The 19,195-nt window shown below is 45.4% G+C and overlaps 1 protein-coding gene across 5 annotated transcripts in view; it reads left to right on the top strand.

Annotated features, from left to right (window-relative positions):
- The first annotated feature begins 234 nt into the window (after nt 1-234).
- The window catches only part of BRF1 (BRF1 RNA polymerase III transcription initiation factor subunit), a 298,365-nt gene continuing 279,404 nt past the window's right edge, over nt 235-19,195 (top strand). For 3 of the 5 annotated variants that reach the window (XR_009760784.1, XM_061612347.1, XM_061612348.1), the window contains exon 1: nt 236-880. Coding sequence is in view for 4 of the 5 variants with exons in the window: in XM_061612347.1 (XP_061468331.1) it covers nt 691-880 (190 nt within the window). In the remaining variant the exon portion in view is untranslated. Of the gene's footprint in view, nt 881-19,195 lie in introns of all 5 variants that reach the window. The other 2 variants (XM_061612349.1, XM_061612350.1) reach the window with 2 other exon arrangements.

The following is a 19,195-nucleotide window of genomic DNA, read 5'->3' as shown; positions in this document are numbered from 1 at the left end:
TAAGCAGTTTGCAAGAAACATGAATTTTAAGATTATAAATAAAAAACAGCTAAAACAGGTAGTTGAAAACAATTAAAACAGCAGTAAATTAAAAAGAGATTAGAACACATCAACATCTAAGTGCCCCTAGATAGGCTTGCCTACACAGAAACGTTTTAAGCATGCTGGCTCTTAAACCAGAGACGGGGAACCAGTGGCCCTTCAGGTGTTCTTGGACTTCAACTCCCATCAGCCCAACAGCCAGGCATGACGGGAATTGGAGTCCTAAAAAAACACCCTGAGGGCCCCAGGTTTTCCATCCCTGGTAGAGGCGCGCTGCTCCTGAAGGTGGAGGCTCCTCCGCGGCGGTGGCTAAACCGGGACGTTGAGGCCAAGCTAAAGTGAACGAGCCGCATTTCGACAGCGCGGTCTACTCTTTTTCCGATAAAGAGAGGCGCCGGTGACGCCGACTGGGCCAAGCAGGCCTCGCGAGAAGGGGCGGTGTTTGCAGGCCGAAGCCCCTCCTCGGCCCGGGCGAGCGTAGCCGGCCGAGGCCTGTGAGGGAAAGGAAAAACGGGAGTCGGGTGGGCGTGTGTGTTGCGTGCAGACCCAGGGAGCAGGGGTCGTTGCCGGTCCGGCTTGTGAGAAGGAAGCAAGCGAGGCCGAACTGAGGGGCGTCTGCCTGCGGCGGGCCTCCTCCTCCTCGCCAAGATGCCGGGCGGCGGGCGGGTGTGCGCCGTGTGCGGCGGCTCCGAGATCGAGGTGGACTCGGCCCGGGGCGACGCGGTGTGCACGGGCTGCGGCTCGGTGCTGGAGGACAACATCATCGTCTCTGAGGTGCAGTTCGTGGAGAACAGCGGCGGCGGCTCCTCGGCGGTCGGCCAGTTCGTCTCCCTCGATGGTGGGTGAGAGAGGGAAAGGAAAAGAAGAAGCGGCGTCCACGGGCGGGCAGGGGGCGAGCCGGAAAGGGGAGGCTGGCACGGCATGGCGGGGCTTTGAGGAGCACATGTTGGGCAGTGAGGTGGGATAAGGGGGAGCTTCATTGCCAAGGGATATATGTGTGTGTGTCGTATATTTATATTCGACTTTATAACCTCTGTTTATGCATAACATTTTCTGCATAGTTTTCTAATGAATGATTTCAAAAAGAAAGCAAAATAACTTTGAAATCAGTTAGTAAAACGCAGTCAATTAACGGGTGAGGAATCTGGTGCCCTTCAGATGTTGCTGGACTACAACTCCCATTATCCCTGACTATCAGCCACTCTGGCAGGGGCTGATGGGAGATGGAGTCCAACAACGTCTGGAGGACGCCACAGTGGCCAACCCTACAATGTTGCTGGACTACAGTTCCCATAATTCCTGACCATTGTCATTATAGCTGGGGCCCATGGGAATTGTAGTCTAGCAACATTTGGGGACTCCCCCAAGATTGGGAAGGGCTGCCTTACAATAAAGCAACAGAAGCTGCCAGACCAACGGAAAGGCCCTGTCTAAAAATATTATTTAGCCTGGGAGGGAGATACAGCGTCACTTTTGTTTGTCCATCTAGCCACATAATGACTTCTCTGAATGGTACCGTCTCTCTCAAGGGTCTCAGTAAGAGGTCTTCCTTGTCGCCTGCTACCTGATCCCGTTTTTATATTGGAGATGCTAAGCATTGAACCTGGGATCTTTTGCATGCGCTCTATCTTGAGTTGTGGGACCCTCTCCACAGATGGCTCCACTCTGGATTTACTTATTTACTATGTTTATAAGTCACTTTTCAGCTACCACAGGTGGACCAAAGGAATGGGGCATATTCAGTGGTTTGCAATCTACAAAATCATTCAGAGTCTCAAAATGATCTTGAAAGAGCAGCAGGCAGAGAGTCTGTCCAAACAGCAGCAACAGCAGGGTGTGGGAGGGATGGCAGTGCCAAGGTTAGCACGCAGAGGAGGGGGTGGGGGGAGTAGGCCAAGGATGATCTGCTTGCTCAAGGCTGCTGTGATCAGACTAAAAGGCAAGTATGCTGGGAAATGTGGTTGGAGGGATAATGCTAAGACTGGCATGGAGGAAGATGAAGTTTAGAAGGATAGCCTTGAGTAGCATCATAGAGCTGGAAGGGGCCTATAAGGCCATCAAGTCCCACCTCCTGCTCGATGCAGGAATCCAACTTAACGCATACTGACAGGTGGCTGTCCAGCTGCCTCTTGAAAGCCTCCAGTGTTGGAGAGCCACCACCTCCCTAGGGAATTGGATCCATTGTTGTATCGTTCTAAAAATTAGGACTTTTTCCTGGTGGAGGCAGTGGTAATGCCAAGAGTTGGAGGGTGTCCTGGGTTTGGGGCAGGGTGTATAGGCTGCTCTTTTTGATGGAGCCAAGGAAAGGAGGTAGTGAGTGGCTGGAAGGGGGTAGGTAGGAGTTGCCCTGAGGGAGGTGACTGAGTGGGGCAGCAATGGCCAAATGTGAAACTTGACTTTGGAGTGGGTGACATCTGGGTGCTAAGTGACAGGGCAGTAGAATAGCATTTTATTCTTTGTACATTTTTCGCTAAGGAGCTCAGGTTGGTTAATGGTGCTTCCACCCCTTTACAACAATCCCTTGATTGCTGTCCTCCATGCACCATACATTTTCTTTTTTCCCTCCTCTCCATCCCTTCAGCCTTTGATGCAGTCTCTCTCTCCCCTTTCCTGCACACACATCTATCTACCTATCTGCCTGCCTGCCTGCCTGCCTACCTACCCCAGCAGCCTGGAGGGACATGGGGGGAAGTTTGCTTTGAGTATTGATTAAGAGAGACTGAGTCAGAGGCAAACAATGGCTTGGGGTGGGGGTGGAGGACAAGGGCATGGGTTGAACAGCATGTATTGGCCATGCCAAGGGATTGGGTATGGGTCCAGTTGTGGCAGGGTGGTGGTGTGCATGGAATGAGATGAGGAAAGGACTGTGGCTCAGAGGCTGTGCCTGCCGGAGTTCCCAGGTTCAATCCTTGGCATCTCCAGGTAGGGCAGGAAAAAAGATTCCTGTTTGAAATCCTGGAGAATCGCTCAGTATTGTCAGTGTTGACAATATTGCATTAGATGATCTACCTTGGTATAAGGCTGCTTCCTGTGTTCCAAAGGACCTGCAGTTAGTATGAAGTGAAATGTTAATAGGGGCATGTTGTATGAAGGCTGAAGAGGCTAAGATTAAAGGGGTCAGTGTGACTTCTGAAAGGGAGAGTGTGCAGTTTCTAAATTGTTGTGGTCTTGTGGATCATCTTGAGGTGATGGAGATCAAGAGAGGGGACGTTGAGGGTGTAGCGTGGGCACAAGCATTGAAAAGGGAAGGCTTCTGAGGGGTGTAAGGGGGATGACTTAGATGTGACATAGAGCTTGGGATTGGCAGGAATAAGAGTGGGGGTGGTTTTTGGTGGGACGAAGATTGGGAAGTTATGAGATCAGATTGGGTAGAATTGAGGAGGGGGAATCCTGGGAAAGGGTGAGTAAGGTGGATGAAGAAGATCAGTAAGTAGCTAGAATGAGATGTATGAATAGGGGTGGGGGAGAAATGGACTGGAGGGAGGAAGAGAAGGTGGAGGCTGGGGGGAATAGTGAGGAGATGGTTCATATGCTCTACCTCTGCCCTGACATCTGTTCATAGAACTCTTGGCGGATTTCAGAGTCTCCTGCTCTTACTTTAACTTCTGGCCATCCCAGCCAAAAACACAGTGTGTATCTTCCGAGTAAGAGGGAGACATTTGAAGCAAGGCCTTTCGGTAGCCGCTCCTGTCCTGGGATCCGCCTTTCTCACACTCAGTAGTTGTCTGCATTTTTTAAAGTGGCGTTTTCTTTCTTCCACTGCATGCTAATTTTGTAATGGACAGAGTGAATCTACTCTAGGAACTTGCCTGGGGCAGAGAGTTGTTAGGAGACCCCTATTCCTCTCACAGAACAGCAATTCCCAGAGTTCTTAGATGGGATTATTAAGCCATTCTGGGGGTTGAAGCTCTGTGAGGGGAACAGGGGTCTCCTGACAACTGTCTCAGCACCCTTTACAAACTACAGTTCCAAGGATTCTTCAGTTGGGGGAAGCCATGGATGTTTAAAGTGGTATGTTACTGTGCAAATGAGGCCATAGTCTGTGGCAAATGTGGGGGCTGTTGATGCTTCCCAAGGCAGATGTCATGCCTTAATTAATTTATCTTGGAAGTTCTCATGTGTATAAACTACAGGGGTTCACATGCAGGGGCACCAATAGCCTGTGCCACAGCAACACCTTGCCATTGACAGTTAGGTAAAAGTCTACAATTCAGTCATAATTTGTCACGGGAAAAAACTAAAAGTCTCTCAGTTGCCTAGAAAAAATGCAAAGCAGGGCACAACACTGTTTCAGAACTCTTGGGCATATCTGCCAGGTGCAGCACCCTATTTAAAATTGCAGTTGTACATTGTTGTCTTATTAAGGCACTGCGGTGCAGGTGTGCAAACTTCAGCACCGTGAATGTGTGCAAATAGGCAACTTAGATTAACATCTCCATGAAACAGGTGACTCTCAGGTTAATTTTCCAGTCACTGGATCCCCTGGCCATTGTTGTACAGTGGTTTATAACACAGTAAGATAAAATTTCTAAAAGTGTGTGAGCATTTAATTTTAATGAAAATACCTGGAAATCAGGTTTGGTTCTCCATTTCAGACTTGTGTCACAAGGATTGGTTATGCCACTGGGGATGAGGTAGTGCATCATGCACAGTATATGACAAGTATGCAAACAAAAAGCTTGCTGGGCTGTGAAGGAGGAAACATCCTTTGCTCTTCTGCTGCTTGCTGCTCCCCCACCTGCCCCACACCCTCAATCCCCCTCTCTTTTATTCTGAGAGTAAACAGATTTGGCAGAAACCTACCTGCACATTTTCCTATTTTTCACCATTCTCTGTTGGCATTAAAATGAAGGACAACATGCTGGTGGTGCCTGTTAGTGATGGTTGCTTCTGAGGCTGGATTGATTTAAATCAGTGAGAAAAGTGGCTGATTTAAATCATTTAGCTCCATTTCTGTGTTGAGTGCAGAGGAGAGGTGGAGTGCTTCATGCCAGCTTCACCAGCCTAGTCGCTTACCTGGACAGCATTCGTGGTCATCTGTAGCTGTCAGGCTAGTGCCTGGGTGATAGCCAGGAGGCAGAGAGGTATTGAGAGGGGAGGTGTGGCAGAAGGAGAAGGAATTGATACCAGTATATATTTATTAGTAATTTGTACTTATGGTTTTATTGTGTATTTTTGCAGTATTTGTTGTTGTGTTAGTTTGCTGTATACTGCTTTGAGATATTTTTATGTGTTAAGTGGTATAGAAATGGTCTAAATAAATGCAAGGGTGGACTAACATGTTTACATCCACATGACTAAATATTAACGTACTTATTTTGAAGAGAAACTTAGTGTTTACATTTTTGTAATTTTAAAAATCCATTTTTTTTATTTACAAACACTGATTGATTATTTATTTATTTACTAGATTTATATCCTGCCTTTCCAGTAGGAACCTAGTAGGAACAGAAAATAAAAGGTAGGGTGAGAGTCCTACTCCCTATCAGCTTCGGGGAGTGATAAGTGTGCAAGGGGGCCTGGATGACAGCCATGCCCGACGAACTCATGGGATGCAGCTTCTGCCTTGCAGAGACTTCTCCTGCCTGAAACTAGCTTGAGCGGAGGAAAAGGAACACAGCTGAGCCCCCTCCCCTCGGCTAACAAAAGGCTCTGCCCCAGTGAGTGAGGGTTAACCCTTGTGTTGTGTCCTCATGTGGATGTTCTCCTTAGTGGCATGAGGTTAGTGTGCATGTGTAACCAATGTGTCTTGTGAATTTGGTATAAAGCTGGGGGGGGTCTCTACCGTTGCAAAGTTAGCTCATGGAATTCCCTTGCCATGGGCTTGGGTAGCTTTACCAAATGATTAGACAAAATCAGGAAGGTTGGGTCTGTTGATGGTTATGACAGCTAACTGAACCTCCATGTCCTGCAGCAGTACACTTCTTATTACCAGATGCCGGAGATAAACAGCACCTTGCATAGGAGCTTTCCAGTGGCATCCAGAGACAGAGTTCTGGCCTTATGGCTGGACATCTGGTCTGATCAGTTAAGTGATTCTTGTATGCTGGAGCAGTCTGTAAGGGTCTAATTACTCTGTGCATTAAAATGTGTATAAGAGAACCTTTGCATCTCTCTCTCTCTCTCTCCCCCCCCCCCCAAATATTTGAATAAGAAAGTAGCCCAGGAGAGGGGCTGCTTAACACTCCTCTCCAAAGTGCTCTCTTTGAACTCATTTGGAAACATGTGTTTGGACCCCTCCCCGTGGTTGATGATAGGCAGAAGTAGATTAGCGAAGGTGATTGAAGTGGGGCAGAGCCAGTGTAGGTAGCGGTTAGAGTGTTGGGTTAGGACTAGGGAGACCCAGGTTCAGATCCCTACTCGGCAGGGCTGTTGAGTCGGAGTCGTGGAGTTGTAGTGAGAAGGAATTTTGGGTGGAGTCGGGGTACTGACTCCGACTTCAAAATAAAATTAATATTTTAATATTAATTTTAATACATTAATATACATTTGCCATTTATGAAGGAGTCAGAGTCGGAGTCAGACAGTAGAAAAATAGAGGAGTCGGAGTCGAAGGTTTGACATACTGACTCTGCAGCCCTGCTACTCGGGCATGAAGCACACGGGGTGACCTTTGGTGAGTCACTGCCTCTTCACCTGACCTACCTCACAGAGTTTTTGTGAGAATAAAATGGTGTGAACCATGAGGCCCTTGGAGAAAAGGTGAGATATAAATTAAATAAAGTAGACGGGGAAAGAGTTAAGCTCTTCCTGCCATCCTCTTCCTGCTTCATATTGCCATACTGCTTTTCTTCTAGCATCCTAGAAGTGTTGGTTCTCAACTGGTAGTTGGCATGCTGGCTCTGATTGGCAAGTGGCAATCCTTATAGAGCAGGCCCTCCGGCCTTCCAGACGTTGCTGAACTACAACTGTCATCAGCCCTAGCAAGCATGGCTGATGGCCTGGGATGATGGGAAGTGTAGTTCAGCAGGATCTGGAGTGCCAAAGGTTCCCCGTAACTGTTATTTATTTATTTATTTTATTTATTTTATTCAGTTTCTATACCGCCCACAGCCAACGGCTCTCTGGGCGGTGAACAGCATGAATATAAAATACAATATGATAAAACCACGTAATAACTACCGCACACATAACAGAAATACCCAAAAGCTAAAACATATTACACAATTAATTTAGTATACCAGAGTGTTATAAATATACTAAAATATATTAAAATGTATTAAAATGCCTGTGAAAAGAGGTAAGTTTTAACCTGGCGCCGAAAAGAAAGCAATGTTGGCACCAGGCGCGCCTCGTCAATGAGACCATTCCATAGTTCGGGGGCCACCACTGAGAAGGCCCTAGAACTTGTCGTCATCCTCCGAGCCTCTCTATGAGTCGGTACCCGGAGGAGGGCCTTCGATGTTGCACGCAGTGTACGGGTAGATTCATATCGGGAGAGGCGTTCCATCATGTATTGCGGACCCGCGCCGTGTATGGCTTTATAGGTCAAAACCAACACTTTGAATCTGGCCCGGAAACATATAGGCAGCCAGTGCAAATGGGCCAGAACAGGTGTTATATGTTCAGATCGTTTAGTCCTAGTCAACAATCGGGCCGCAGCGTTTTGCACGAGTTGCAGTTTCCGAACCGTCTTCAAAGGTAGCCCCACGTAAAGCGCATTGCAGTAGTCCAGTCTTGAGGTTACCAGAGCATGGATAACTGAGGCGAGGTCGTCGCTGCTCAGATAGGGACGTAGCTGGGCTACCAACCGAAGTTGGTAGAATGCACTTTGTGCCACCGAGGCTACCTGGGCTTCAAGAGACAATGAAGGATCTAAAAAAACTCCCAGACTACGAACCTGCTCCTTCAGGGGGAGTGTAACCCCGTCCAGGACAGGTTGAGTATCCACCATCTGATCAGAGAAACCGCTCACTAACAGCATCTCAGTCTTGTCTGGATTGAGTTTCAATTTATTAGCTCTCATCCAGTCCATTATTGTGGCCAGACAACGATTCAGTACATTGACAGCCTCACCTGAAGAAGATGAAAAGGAGAAGTAGAGCTGCGTGTCATCAGCATATTGATGGCTACGCACTCCAAAACTCCTGATAAGCGCCCCCAGCGGCTTCATGTAGATGTTAAAGAGCATGGGGGACAGAACTGACCCCTGCGGGACCCCATACTGGAGAACCTAGGGTATCGAGCAATGCTCCCCAAGCACTACCTTCTGGAGCCGACCTACCAAGTAGGAGCGGAGCCACTGCCAGGCAGTACCTCCCACTCCCAACTCCAAAAGTCGCTCCAGAAGGATACCATGGTCGATGGTATCAAAAGCAGCTGAGAGATCAAGGAGAATCAACAGGGTTACACTCCCCCCGTCCCTCTCCCGACATAGGTCATCGTACAGGGCGACCAAGGCTGTCTCAGTACCAAAACCGGGCCTGAAACCGGATTGAAATGGATCTAGATAATCGGTTTCATCCAAAAGTGTCTGGAGCTGGTTAGCAACCACCCGCTCCAAGACCTTGCCCAGGAATGGAACATTCGCTACCGACCTATAGTTATTTAGGTTTTCTGAATCCAAGGAAGACTTCTTTAGAAGTGGTCTAACAGCCGCCTCTTTCAGGCAGCTGGGGACCACTCCCTCTCGCAAGGAGGCATTTATCACTTCCCTGGCCCAGCCGGCAGTACCATCCCTGCTAGCTTTTACCAGCCAAGAGGGGCAAGGATCCAGAGCAGAAGTGGTCGCACGCACCAGTCCAAGCACTTTGTCAACTTCCTCAAGCTGCACCAACTGAAACTCATCCAATAAATGAGGACAAGACTGTGTTCTGGATGCCTCATTAGGTTCAACTGCTGTAATATTGGAGTCTAAGTCCTGGCGGATGCATAAAATCTTGTCCTGGAAGTGCCTAGCGAACTCATTGCAACGAGCTTCCGATGACTCTATAGTGTCCTGAGGACCAGAATGTAATAGCCCTCGGACAACCTTAAAAAGCTCTGCTGGGCGGCAGAGAGATGACTTGATTGTAGCAGCAAAATATCGCTTCTTTGCTGCTCTCACCGCTTCTGAGTACCGCTTAGTAAAGGACCTTACCAGTGCAAGGTTGCATCCGTCAGGAGTTCGTCTCCATCTGCACTCAAGCCTCCTCCTCTCTTGTTTCATCACTCTCAGCTCCGGGGTATACCACGGAGCTGTATGAGCTCTACATAGGAGGGGGCGCGCAGGAGCGATCGTGTCAACGGCCCGGGTCATTTCTGTGTTCCACAGTTCGACCAGGGCCTCGACAGGAGCGCCAGTCTTCTCAGCCGGAAGCTCCCCAGAGCTTTTTGAAAACCTCCAGGATCCATCAGTCTCTGGGGGTGGACCGGCTTAATGGGTCCCCCACCCTTGCAGAGCATAAGAACAAAAGAAGAACCCTGTCCAGCATTCTGTTCTCACAGTGGCCAGCCAGATGCCTATGAGAGGCCCACAAGCAGGACATGAGGACCAGAGTACTCTCACTTGTGATCCGCAGCAGCTGGTATGTAAGAATGAATAGGTGGTGGTCACCAACAGAAAAGGCAGCTGGTGCCTGAAGAGACCCTCCTCACATGATAGGTAACCAAGTGGAAAGGAGGAGACAGTTGATCCTTTTCTGCCCAGTCATTATTTCATACCAAACTCAGAATCTGCTTTCCAGGCTAGTATCGCAGGTTTTTTTGTTCCAGGTCCAGAAGGAATGGAAGAGATCATAGTTAAATGGGTTCTATACCTGCCACGAAACTTTGCTAGCCATTGTAGGTGAAGATTCTGTTCCTTTGGCTCAACAGAAGCAGGACAGCCTATGCATATAATGCGAACGCGTTTGTAGGACAGAAGACTGTGTATGGGAAATTGAGGAAAATTTGATTCTGCATTCCAGAGTCAGTGGCCAATTTTAGGCTAAAATTATCAATCTTCACTGGCTTGTATTGATGCCAGAAACTCTCACAAGTTACACCTTGCCAGTCCCAATGGGTTGAGCTGGAAGCAAATCCCTTCCTATTTACAAAGCAGGATAAGCAGGTAGGTGTGTTCAGAGTATAAACTTAAATTATACCTTCACCCCCTGAAACCTTTTTTAAATAACCATTTTTATTAAGTTTTGCAGGCCCCTGACACCTTTTTCATTTACTCATATATGCCACTGTACTTGTGTCTGCAGCATTTCTCTCTCTCTCTCTCTCGACCCTGCTCCGTGCCCATTCATACCTGTAGCACCCCCCAAGGCGGGGGGGGGGAACTCTGGCATCCTTCTCTCTCTAGATCACCTGGTGCCAGTTTCCTGTTGGCAGAGAGGAAAGGCTTCTGTGGTCTGCTCTTCTCTCATAATTGTTTACAGTCCCTGAGCAAAGCTTGAAAATATTTGAAAATACCAAATGTTCTGAAATAGATGGTGGTCTTAGGACAGCTGAGCCGTGTTTGGGGGCACAGAGGGCAGAGGGGGTGCTAGTCAATTTGCACTATTTCTCATGACCCTCTGGTCACTTTTCCTTTGCTTGTATGGAAGCATTGATCTGCGCTTCTTGGCCTCTCCCATGATTGCCCCAGCCAAACAAATCCCACCTACAAAACCCCAGGTTTTGCCTCTTAATGGAGTGAAGTCAGGCAAATTAAAACAAACATGAGCCCTGTAAGCACTGAAAATGTTTTCTTATCAGTGACGCAAAAACTTTTCTGAAGATGGTGGCACTCTCCCTGAGCATATTTCATAAATATTTGCTAAGATTCTACAGAACTTCAAAGACAGGTTTACATGTTGAAACTCCACAAATGTCTTTTCCATAAATTAAGATGCCGTTTGTTTTAAGTGGGGGACAGAATGGAGAATTCACTTTAAACATGGGTGGTTGATATGACCCACAGTGGCCATTTCTCCTGCTCATTATGTATTCGTTATGTAACCTTATAAAGAGCTGGGGCTTGAAAATGCTTATTTTCCTCTTCTTTCACCATTCCTTTTTGTAGCCCATCTCAGATTGATCATGGCTAATACAAAATATAAATTGCCTTGAGTGCTTTGGCAGAAAAGAGGTATATAAATTTAACCAGTGAAATAAATATATTAGTATTAATCCCCCTCCCTGGCCATATCTCTCTGTGTAGACTTCCAGGCATCTTGTCTGATGAGTGGGTTTCTTAGATAAATGGAACAGCACCAGCCTTCTTTCGATTGGCTTATTCTTTGATAGAGAGTTCCAAGGTTTAAGTGTTATTGCTAGCTAAACTTGACTGATGGTCTTTATTCCATTAGCACACTGAAAAGCAGTGTTCTTGAAAGATACCCTTGTTTTGTGTGTGTTTGAAAAATATATATGCATATAAGCTTTGTGTATGTGTTTTGTCTTTTGATTACTACAAAGGAAGAAAACGCAACTCTGCTGCTTGTTCTGACAGCTGGGCTCTTTTTAAGAATGCCAAATATGTCTGGGGATGGAGCACCTAATGCAAATGTCACATTAGAATACCATGATAGATGCTCCTGCTATGTCTGTTTTCTGTGTGTATGTTTTTTTGCATTGTTGTCCTCAAACCCATTAATGCAGAATTCTGCTGCAGGGTTTAATGCAGATATTGTTTCCCTGAGATTCCTTATGGTGAAGGATGGTCATGCAGAAGATGCCCTTATGTGTGGCCTTTTGTAGAAGAAGGGGTCTTGTACCTAGACTACCATAGTGCCTCCTTATACACCAGGCCATTAGAGCAGAGGTGGGGAACCTTGGGGCCCTCCAGGAGTTGCTGGACTACAGTTCCCATCATCCCTGACCATTGGCCATGCTGGCTGGGGTTGATGGGAGTTGGAGTCCAGCAATGTCTGGAGAGCCACATGTTCTCTACCCCTGCATAAGAGAAATGGTAGCTTTCTAAACTGCAGGTGGTCTTGGGACAGGAAGATCCAATTAGCCCCAGAGCATCACCCATCTAGTCATATTGTAAACTTCATCTACCTTTACTTTATTAACTTTATCTGCCTGTAGTCATATTACAAGCATCGTTTAGTGTCATGGGAGTCATGTGGATCATGCAGGCGTTGGGAGCATGTAGAATAAATGCCACCCCTATTATGGAAAAGGAGAACACTTGCCAGGGAGAACCCGCAATATATGAGTGACTTCCTCATTGCATCTTTCACTGCTTCCTCCAGGTGTCAGTCTTGTATCATGCATCAGGGTTAAGTCTCTTTCTGCCACCCCATTCCTGTATATGCAGTTTTCATGACAGCAACAAAGGCTTGCTTGAAATACTGCAGAGGATAGTTTGGCAGTTTTGAAAATGCTGAATTGTGCACTTTGTGACTCTGTATTGATTTTTTCCCCTTTCTTTTTATAGAGCTGTATTCCACCTAGAGATATACCTTGGAACCTGATTCCCAGTGGGGTGAAAGTTGGGAATGGAAGAGATGTGTGTGTGCGTGTGTGGAGTGAGAATGGGCTTGACAGAACTTGTCCCTGCTAGAGAGTGTTAATATCTGTTCACTTTTCTGTAAAATTGATTGACAGCTGAATGGTAGAATCTGACATTAGCCATCTTTTAGAAATAATCTTTAATTTCAGACTGAAAAATTAAAAAGATCTTCGCATTTGTTGCTGTGAATTTCAGATATCACATTACTGTGCAGCATCTTGCTTTTGTATATTAGGTCTCCTAACGTAGCCAGTGAAATCCATGGTTATCTCACAGTTGGTTAGACACATTCTGCATTCTTGACAGGTTATATTATAAGTGTGTAAAGTGTCAGATATTAGAGGTTTTTTTCTCTTTTAGTATGTGACATTTTTCTCTATAAAGGCACAAACACATTACTTAAACCTACTACATGTTTTCTTACTGTAGAAAAATGAATGTTTTTACCATAGTTACTTCCACATCATCAACTTCCTTGGAAATAAACCACTTGTTAGCTGAAATTGTTCTGTTGTCAACTGGGAAAAGTCTGAAACTTAACATGCAAATGATTTCCAAAGAAATAAGTTGACAAAGGTCTAGATTGACACCTTTTTTGTGATTGCATATGGCATAGAACAGAAATGTGTTTTTAATTTTCAGATTTTCTTCTGGCTGGGCATGTCACCTTGGAGTGGGTTCTGATGGCTCCTGGAGTAATTTATATGTGAGCAAAAAACATTTAGTCTTTCACCCATGCAGTTTTGCTTTTTGCTATCATGGTTGCAGTTCTTTGTTGACTTTCAAGCAGCTTGTCTGAATGAGCCATTTTTTGTAGAATACTTAACTTCCATGGGAAGTGCTCAAGGAGTCATCTTATAGAGGCTTAGTGTTGTGTTTCCGAGCTCATCTTGGAGAGTGAATTGGCAAACACCATGGCTGGTTTTCCTTAAACTGAACAGAGGTTATGCAGTAGTTGTCGCTTAGCTTCTTGGTCTTGCAGTACTTTTGGTGTTTGGCAATCTGCTGTCCTCTAGACCATGGATGAGAAACCTGTGACTCTCCAGGGTATTGTAGGACTACAACTCTCATCATCCTTGACTATTGGCCATGCTGGCTGGGACTGATGGTCCAGTATCTGGTGGTCCACAGGGTCCCATCCCTGCTCTATATTCCAATGGTCAGTTTTATGGTAGATAGTAAAGTTCTATCCTCAGAGACATTAGTGAGGTGGAAACTACACCTATCTCTGACACTGAGGGATGCATAGTATTGGTGATAGGGTTTTCTCCAGTTGTGTCTCTTTAATGTATCTGGTTATTTGTCTTGAGAAACTATTGGTTTTTAAAGAATTGAGTGAAGTAGTTCTTGTCACCATAGTATTGTAGTGATGCTCTTTTCTTGGGTCAGGAGGAGTGTTGGAGCACTGTTGCAGCTAATGTTACCAACCTCAGAGCCTAGCTGTAATCATGCCTAGAGATGTGAAGGCCTGGAAAAAAACTGGAAAAATTCAGAAAAACCCCTGTTTTTTTCTGAATCCATTTTTGTTTTTTCCAAAAAATTGGAAAAATTGAAAAAGATGAAGACAGAATGGATGATGGAATGTTTTATTTTAGCATGATGAATAACATGTTTCATTGAATCTTGGTCCCCCCCTTTTTCTCAGTTCGTTTTATGGGAATAGATGCTTTATGTCTGCTTGACACTATGGAGGACTAGCTGAGACATAAATAATTTTCTTTGTTTTTAATGTTGATGGTTTCTTCTCCTTTTTTAAAATTGTTTTTTGCCTGCTCCTCATAAACTGGAAAAACAAAAGAGGTTCCTTACAGTTCAGGTATTCCTTATAGTTTAGGGTCTTGTAGATCCATTTGTTACAAAAGTAAAAATTTTAAAAAAGTAAATTCAATTTATTATTATTATTATTATTTATTAAATTTATATACCGCCCGACTAGCAATAGCTCTCTGGGCGATGAACATAAAATAGCATAAAAATACAACGAATAACAAAATAATACTAAAATACAATCAACAATCCAACACAATAAACATTTTTAAAATTAAATCAGTGTAACTTAAAATGCTTCAGAGAATAGGAAGGTTTTGACCTGGCGCCGGAAGGAGAGCAGAGTCGGCGCCAGGCGTACTTCCTCGGGGAGACTGTTCCATAGTTCGGGGGCCACCACTGAGAAGGCCCTAGATCTTGTCGTCACCCTCCGGGCCTCCCTGTGAGTTGGAACCCGGAGGAGGGCCTTCGTAGCAGAACGTAGTGCACGGGCCGGTTCATATCGGAAGAGGCGTTCCGCAAGGTATCGTGGTCCCGCACCGTATAAGGCTTTATAGGTTAATACCAACACTTTGAATCTAGCGCGGAAACATATTGGCAACCAGTGCAAGCTGGCCAGAACAGGTGTTATATGCTCGGACCGCTTGGTCCTTGTCAGCAATCTGGCCGCCGCATTTTGCACTAGTTGTAGCTTCCGAACTGTCTTCAAAGGTAGCCCTACGTAAAGCGCATTACAGTAATCCAAACGTGAGGTTACCAGAGCATGTACCACTGATGTAAGGTCCTCTTTACTCAAATAGGGACGTAGCTGGGCTACCAACCGAAGTTGGTAAAACGCATTCCTAACCACCGAGGCTACTTGAGCCTCAAGTGAGAGGGAAGAGTTTGTAATAATTGTTTGAATAAAATGTACTTTTAATATACCAAATGTGATAATTTTATGCCAAACCAACTTGTACATAATTACATTTTATGTTCCTGAAGTAACAAAGTGACATTCAATCTGTAAAAAGTGCTAATAATGCATTTTTTCAATTTTTCTGAAAATTTCCATTTTTTCTGAAAAAAACTGAAAAAAAAACCCGTTTGTTCCCCATGGCTTCAAAATTTCCAGAACTTTTACATGTCTAATCATGCCATTGCAGCCTTCTCTGATTTGGAGAAGGAGTGGGAAGCTTGCTGTTTCTGGAAACCCCCAAACGGTACGGACATAACTGATTGGGAGGCTTTGCGATGGGAAGGGCAAGCGTAACAGTCATGTTTGCGGCATCTCCCTAACTCCCCATCCATTGTCAGTTGTGCCCCATATAGGGTTTTGCACCCTTCCCAGGGTGTGGCTGTCCCTAAAGCCAGAGGGTGCCAGAGCTTCCAGGCAGGCTTGCTATTTCATTAGTCTGCTGGCTATCAAGAGTGCTTGCCAAAGGAACCATCTGCATGAATATTTATTTATTTATTATTATTATTATATGATGGCATATTGGTCTTCTGTTGAGGTTATGTTCATTTCATGATTTGAAGTGACAGAAAAATTGGATCGGAAGAGTTTACCTGTTGAGGCATCAATGTTTTTAAAATCTTGAATTTCAGCAAACATATTTGAGGCAGGTTTTTAAAATTCCATAGTGTGCAATGAGAAATCTGTGACCCCCATGTATTTCTGGGGCTGTTTGGCTCCCAACAAATTAACAGTGTTTTGCAAATCAAAAGTCAGTCTCTAGGATGTGTATTTTCTCTTTGTAGAACAAATTTTCCCCTCTCTTCCCTGGTCAGTGTTAGTTACCAGTTAGAGTTACATGTCTGCCAGGAGTAAATTCATAAACCAAAATTTGGCTTGAGGGGGGGTTGAAAACCATGCCTAGGGCGAGAATCTGTTAGCTGTGATTAGCATGGTGCACATGCAAGTCTGAAAAGGGAAGGGGAGAGGGGTAAATTCACTCTAAAGAGGATATCCTTGAGGCTGGCTCCAGATTTGGTTTCTATATGTTTGTTGCATTTATTTTGGGAAATGGGAATGGGGATGTATGGAAGCTTGAGTTGCTAGTTGGGTTCTAGTCTCCATTCTTAGTAAATGGAAGACTTTGCAATATAACTTTCTGGGTAGCTGCAGGATTGTTTAGTTGTTGTTGTTGTTTAAATAAAGCTATACCAGCTTTCCCCAACCTGGTGCTCTCACGATGCTTTTGACTACAATTTCCATCAGCCTCAGCCAGCACAGGTGATGGGAGCTATAGACCAAAACATCTGGAGGGCATTAGTTTGGGGAAGGCTGAACTGTGCTATCATAGTTTAACCTTGACTCGTCCTTTCTAGCCTCTGCTTAGGCAGTAGACTTATGCAGCCAGTGCACAAGGGAATTGCTTGAGGTGCTGTTACAAAAATTGCTTTATTTTGTACTGCTTTAGTTCCAGTGTCAGATGCTTATTAGCAAAGATTATTTCAGATTCTAGTGGAGAGGAAAAATGTGGTTGGGGCCAGTTTGAACATTCATGAAGTGTCTGGCTTGCAGAGCAATTCATGTTTCTGAAAGTCCTGCTAATTCTAGCTGTCTGAATCGGCAGTATTGGCAGGATTTGGGCCTCTGTACTTGGCAATCTTCTTGTGCATCTTCTTTATTATTTAATTATATTTGACCAGCACCAATCAATCGTTTTAAACCTCTTGATGGTTAAACCCAGCATTGTAGCTTTAGTTCTCTTTGTATGAATAATGGTAACCTCCAGCTGACTGGATGCATCCTTAGTGCTGCCATAATTGTCTCTGCACGGGCAACTGAGACAACAGAGTTTTTCCCTGGTGATGCCATGGTGAACAGAGGGTTGCGTCACATATGTTGTATGTGCTACACTGAGCAAGGAGCTCTTTCAGACTGCATATAGTATTTGAGTGCCTTGGGAAAAGGACTATTATACAGCCACGAGAGTGGCTGTATACTATAGCCAGCGGGGATTTTTCACATTCTGCAATGTTAAATTGAAAATACCCCCCATGCCATTCTGAGGCTTCCCATAAGCTCATTTCAAAACAAAACCTTACAAAACGTATAGTCCCAAACTCAGAAATGCTTGCTTAACAACCCTGTCAATTTTCATAGTGATACACAAAACAGTCAGAGAGAATAGAGAGTTCAATGTGTAAAAAGAGAGAAAAAAAACCTCACAGCCCCTTTGGACTTTTTTCTCTGAGAGTTCTCATAATCTGTTGAAATTCATTAAAAACCAGCCATATTCACAGGTACTCCTAATACTGGCCTTGGCCCGTACTCTGACCTTCATCTTCTGCAGTTGAAAAGTTGAAAAAATGCCTGGCTGATTTTTAATTAATTTAATAAATTTTGGCTGGGACCCAATGATAATGCGGAGCATGCTCAGTAAGAACCAACTGTCAAAGTTCTAAAAGCCTCCCAGCTGCTGGGCTTGGCTAATCAGGGGGCCACACCCTCACCAGACTTTGATTTCACTTGAGACAGTCCCTCAGAGAATCCTGGGAAATGTAGTTTGTGAAGGGTGCTGAGAGGAGACTCTTGTTCCACTGACAGAGCTTCAGTGGCCAGACTGGTTTAACAGTCAGCCACTCTGATTGAAGTCTGTGAGGGGAACAGGGCGTCTCCTAGCAACTCTCAACACCCTTCACGAACTATACTTCCCAGGATTCTTTGAGAGAAGCCATGACTGTCCAAAGTGAAATAAAGGCTTGGTGTGGATGTGGCCAGGGACAGCTTTGGTTTAAATTTGGGTGGGAAGCTACATATGCCGGCTGTAGAATAAAAAGGTAGGGGAAAGCCTGAAAAACAATGATACTGTTCACAATGTTTCACTTTTGGAAAGGAAAGGGGCTTCCCTTGTGCTCAGTCCCCACCCACCCACCCACCCACCCAATCTCCTCCCCCTCAATCTCCTCCCCCCCCTCCCTGCCTCTTCCCTGGGTCAGTGTTGGACTATGACCTGGGAGACCAGGGTTTGAATCCCCACACAGCCATGAAGCTCACTGAGTGACCTTGGGCCAGTCACTGCCTCTGAGCCTCAGAGGAAGTCAATGGTGAAACCACCTCTGAATACTGTTTACCATGAAAACTCTATTCAAAGGGTCGCCATAGGTGGGGATCAACTTGAAGGCAGTCCATTTCCATTTTCAAACATGATTGCATAGAAATAAATCCAATTGAACTAAAAAGTATGCAAATGATCAAACCCTCCCTCCTATCCCCTCCCTCTTGCCCCTCCCCTTCCTTTGCCCCTCCCTCCCCATCCCCTTCCAATTCCCTCCTTCCCCTCCCCTTCCTCATCCCAATGGTCAGTTTTACCTATCTTAAGCATGATTGCACGGAAGTAAATACCATTGAACTCGATAAGCATGCAAATGATCAAACCTGCCCTCCTCTCCCCCTTCCTTTGCCCCCCTCCAATCCACTCCTTCCCCCATCCCCTCCTTCTCCCCCATGGTCAGTTTTTCCGATCCTAACCATGATTGCAAAGGAGTAAATCCCATTGAACTCAATAAGCATGCAAATGATCAGACCTGCTTTTCCCCTCCTTCCCCTCTCCTCTCCCTTCCTCCTCCCCTCCCCTCTACCTTCTTCCTCCTCCCCTGCCTACTCCAGCCCTCCTGCCCTCCCTCCCTCCCCCCGTCAGTTTTTCTTATCCTAAGCAAGCTACACAGGAAGTGGATTGGACTGTGAAAGACCAACCAAAATGGTGTTTGGATTTTGACCAATTTGTAGGGCAGTACAATATCTCAGAGAGGAGGTCAGGTCTCCTGCTCCCCTGGTGCATTCACTATAGCTGCCCAATTTCCCTGCTTTTTCAAGTTTGATAGAAATATCTGTTAGCTATAGGTATGTTCTTAAACCGCAAGGTTTTTTGCCTTTTAGTGAATAAAGTATTTACATTATCTCTAACCCTTCCAGCAAGATCCAGGTTGTAGTGATTAGAATGTTAAACTTGGGCTTGGGAGATCTGCGTTCACATCCAACCAACATGA

The sequence above is a fragment of the Rhineura floridana genome, chromosome 2 (genome assembly GCF_030035675.1).
Source record: "Rhineura floridana isolate rRhiFlo1 chromosome 2, rRhiFlo1.hap2, whole genome shotgun sequence".
Lineage (NCBI taxonomy): Eukaryota > Metazoa > Chordata > Lepidosauria > Squamata > Rhineuridae > Rhineura > Rhineura floridana.
Note: the sequence above shows the minus strand (reverse complement) of the source record. Positions and strands in the feature narration are given on the sequence as shown.